This window comes from Etheostoma spectabile, chromosome 21 (genome assembly GCF_008692095.1).
Source record: "Etheostoma spectabile isolate EspeVRDwgs_2016 chromosome 21, UIUC_Espe_1.0, whole genome shotgun sequence".
In the NCBI taxonomy this organism is placed as follows: Eukaryota; Metazoa; Chordata; class Actinopteri; order Perciformes; family Percidae; genus Etheostoma; species Etheostoma spectabile.
Genome location: NC_045753.1, coordinates 19,770,391 through 19,773,361, shown reverse-complemented (window position 1 = coordinate 19,773,361; position 2,971 = coordinate 19,770,391). Strand labels below are relative to the sequence as shown.

Genomic DNA, 2,971 nt, shown 5'->3' with positions numbered 1-2,971 from the left:
GCACAGCAACACCACATAAGCATACATAAAAGCAGTAATTTGTCTGGACTATTAACTTGTAGCTCATGGAAATAAATAGAACCAATGGTGTTAATTGCAGATATGATTTGGACTTTCATTGATCAAAAAAGGTAAAAAGTGCGTCAATTACTCTACCCGTGGAAAGACACCTCAGGTGCTTGAAGCTTGGGCTTAGCCCACATACATGACATTCTTTTTTTTTCTTTTTTTTCTTTAATCCTGTATTTTCCTTCTATGTTTTGTGCTTGTTGGTTTCTTGACATGTGGACATGTTTTTGTTTAAGGCCTTCCAGGCCCTGATTTGAAACACCTGTCCTTGTTGGCATAAATTCCAGCAAGGTCACTGTTGAACTTAAATTCTAACGAAGGCAGTTCACGTCGATCTTTATAAATTGAAATTAAGTATACAGCTTTCCCATTCTATTTGTAAAGATTGTAATAGCAAGTGCCCAATTAAAGGACAATTTTGCAATGCAAATATATGATGGTATAAATGGGTTTATGCTATATTACACAGTAAGGAGTGTGAAGATTTAAAAAAAAGTTATGCCTATTTAACTTAATTTCTTAAACTTTTTCGATTCCTTAAGGGGCGAGCCTGGATGAGAGTCGCCCTGATGGAGAAGAGGCTGTCTGAATACATCGCTACTGCTCTGAGGGATAGCAGAACGACCAGGTTGGAGGCCCCACACACATACACAACACAGTAGTTTTCACCCTATTCCTACTAGAACCATGTTCCCACCTGCTTACATTGGTCTCTGTGCTTTAGGAGGTTCTATGTAGAAGGAGCCATCGTGTTAAGAGAGGAAGCTACGGTGCTAACAGGAATGCTAATAGGTCTCGGAGCCATAGACTTTAGGTAAGGAGACTTGACCTTTGTGCTGTGATATTTTACGCATAAAACTGATGATTTTACATGTTTTTTTTTGTTTTATGTCTGTGTGCGTTCTCCTCCATAGTTTCTGTCTGAAAGGGGAGGCCTTGGATGGGAAATCATCTGCCGTGATTGACTACACACCGTACTTGAAATTCACACAAAGGTACATTCACTGCCACTGTAAAGAAAAAGCTTTGTCAAAGTAAATTAAATCTCCTCATGTCTTAAATACTTGGAATGACAATACTGGGGCGCTTGAAAATAAATAATTTGACTGCTTCTGTTGTAGCTATGATTACCTGAGTGATGATGATGATCGACAGAGTGTCGACAGCAGCACAAGCGACGACAGCGTCCCTGACCACCCATACATCCCCCTGGTCACTGACGAGGAGAGCTGGAGCACAAAGTGTCGCAAGATGGAGCAGAGGTTCAAGATCGTCAATGCTCAGAAGGTGGGCTGCCGTCTTTTTGTGTTTGAAAATACCAAGAATGGTATTGCTTTTGATGAAATTATGAACACAAAGTGTAAGTCTAATATTTGTAACATTACATGTCAACTTTGAGTGTTTCTGTGTTTAGTGCATAGGGTTGAGGAAAAATGGGTACGCCGTTAAATACAACATTACAAAATCATTTCTATAATACACTGGGCATTTCAGATGGACTATGTCTAACATGAGTATCCAAAGGTAGATTTTTGGTTTCAGTCGGTGTGGATGTGCGTTGTCAGGGTTACCTGGAGGAGCTTGTGCGCCTGCGTGAGTCCCAGCTGAAGAACACAGAAACTGAGAACAAGAGGCTGAAGGCTCGACTGGAAGAGCTACAGAGCAACAGCACACAGGAGAAGAAGGAACTGGAGGACATAGTGCTGGAGCTTCAGGAGCAGCTGTGAGTGATGCAGACAAACCCATTGAATATAATAATCATTTTAATTGGTTTAGCTGATGGTTTGATTGCTTTCTAATAATGTGTTGTATTGTCATGTTTGTCAGGACTAGCTTAATTCCATGTGATTCCAACCACCTGGCAAAAAACATTTCAATCCCTTTGATCAACCAGTGGCCGGCGCTCCAGCCATACAACAGCCAAGAGGACGTCAAGCTGTTCCGCAGGTTCTTGTTATAGATGACACATTTTTATGTCTTCATGGCAATAAGCGTTTTCTTTAGGAGAGAATATTTTATAGTGATGAGAAAATATATTATGTTGCACATATCACATATGTAAATGATATACATATGCCCATATACAGTATGTTTGCATGTTTTTAATCTAACATTTGTTAATCATGATATGGAGCCTAGATTATGCCACTGGAATAATTATAGACTTTTATTGTGTTATTATATTGATTAATTATATTGATCTATATATGAATTAATATACTGATCAATTAAAAAAAAAGAATCTATTATGCTGCTATGTGTTGGCAGGAGGCCATTACTTGTCCAATCAGGCCACTGCACTGCTTGTTAACACATTATCAATGCAGCAATTACAAAACAGAAACTGTATATTTTGATAAAGTCCGAAGATATTCAATTAACTATATTTCATGACGAATACAATTTCATCCTAACATTTGGGAAGCTTAAACCAACAAATGTTTGGCATTTCTGCATGAAAAATGACAGAAAACACTTGCAATTGATAACAACTTTAAATGTCTATAACTATAAGATCCATAACAGCACATACCAAAACATCAGAAAAATACAGTATATTTGCATTTTGCTTTTAATTTAACAATCAATTTTGGAAATGTAATACATGCCAATTCCTTACTACAATCAATAAAAAAAAAATCACAATTTCCATGCCTGCCTGAAAGCTCACTGCTGTATTGTTAATCTTTAATTTGTCCTTCTGTTGACCTGTAGGAGGAGCTTCCCGAGCACAGAGCTGCTGTCAGTCGACACCAGCCTGGATTCAGACGCCCAGAGGACTGAGGGGAAACCGAATGGAGGAGCCTGGTGCACAGGTGACTTTTTACACACTTACACACTGGATGCTCGTAAGATAACAAGTGAGTAAACACACACACACACACACACACACACACACACA

At 38.7% G+C, this 2,971-nt stretch overlaps 1 protein-coding gene across 2 annotated transcripts in view; it reads left to right on the top strand.

Moving 5' to 3' along the window:
• rundc3ab (RUN domain containing 3Ab) overlaps window positions 1–2,971 on the top strand; it is an 8,694-nt gene that overhangs the window by 4,420 nt on the left and 1,303 nt on the right. The window contains exons 4-10 of one of the 2 annotated variants that reach the window (XM_032502494.1): window positions 612–697; window positions 794–883; window positions 984–1,064; window positions 1,191–1,356; window positions 1,635–1,792; window positions 1,897–2,016; window positions 2,785–2,885. In XM_032502494.1, the coding sequence (XP_032358385.1) occupies window positions 612–697; window positions 794–883; window positions 984–1,064; window positions 1,191–1,356; window positions 1,635–1,792; window positions 1,897–2,016; window positions 2,785–2,885 (802 nt within the window). Of the gene's footprint in view, window positions 1–611; window positions 698–793; window positions 884–983; window positions 1,065–1,190; window positions 1,357–1,634; window positions 1,793–1,896; window positions 2,017–2,784; window positions 2,931–2,971 lie in introns of both variants that reach the window. The other variant, XM_032502492.1, reaches the window with a different exon arrangement.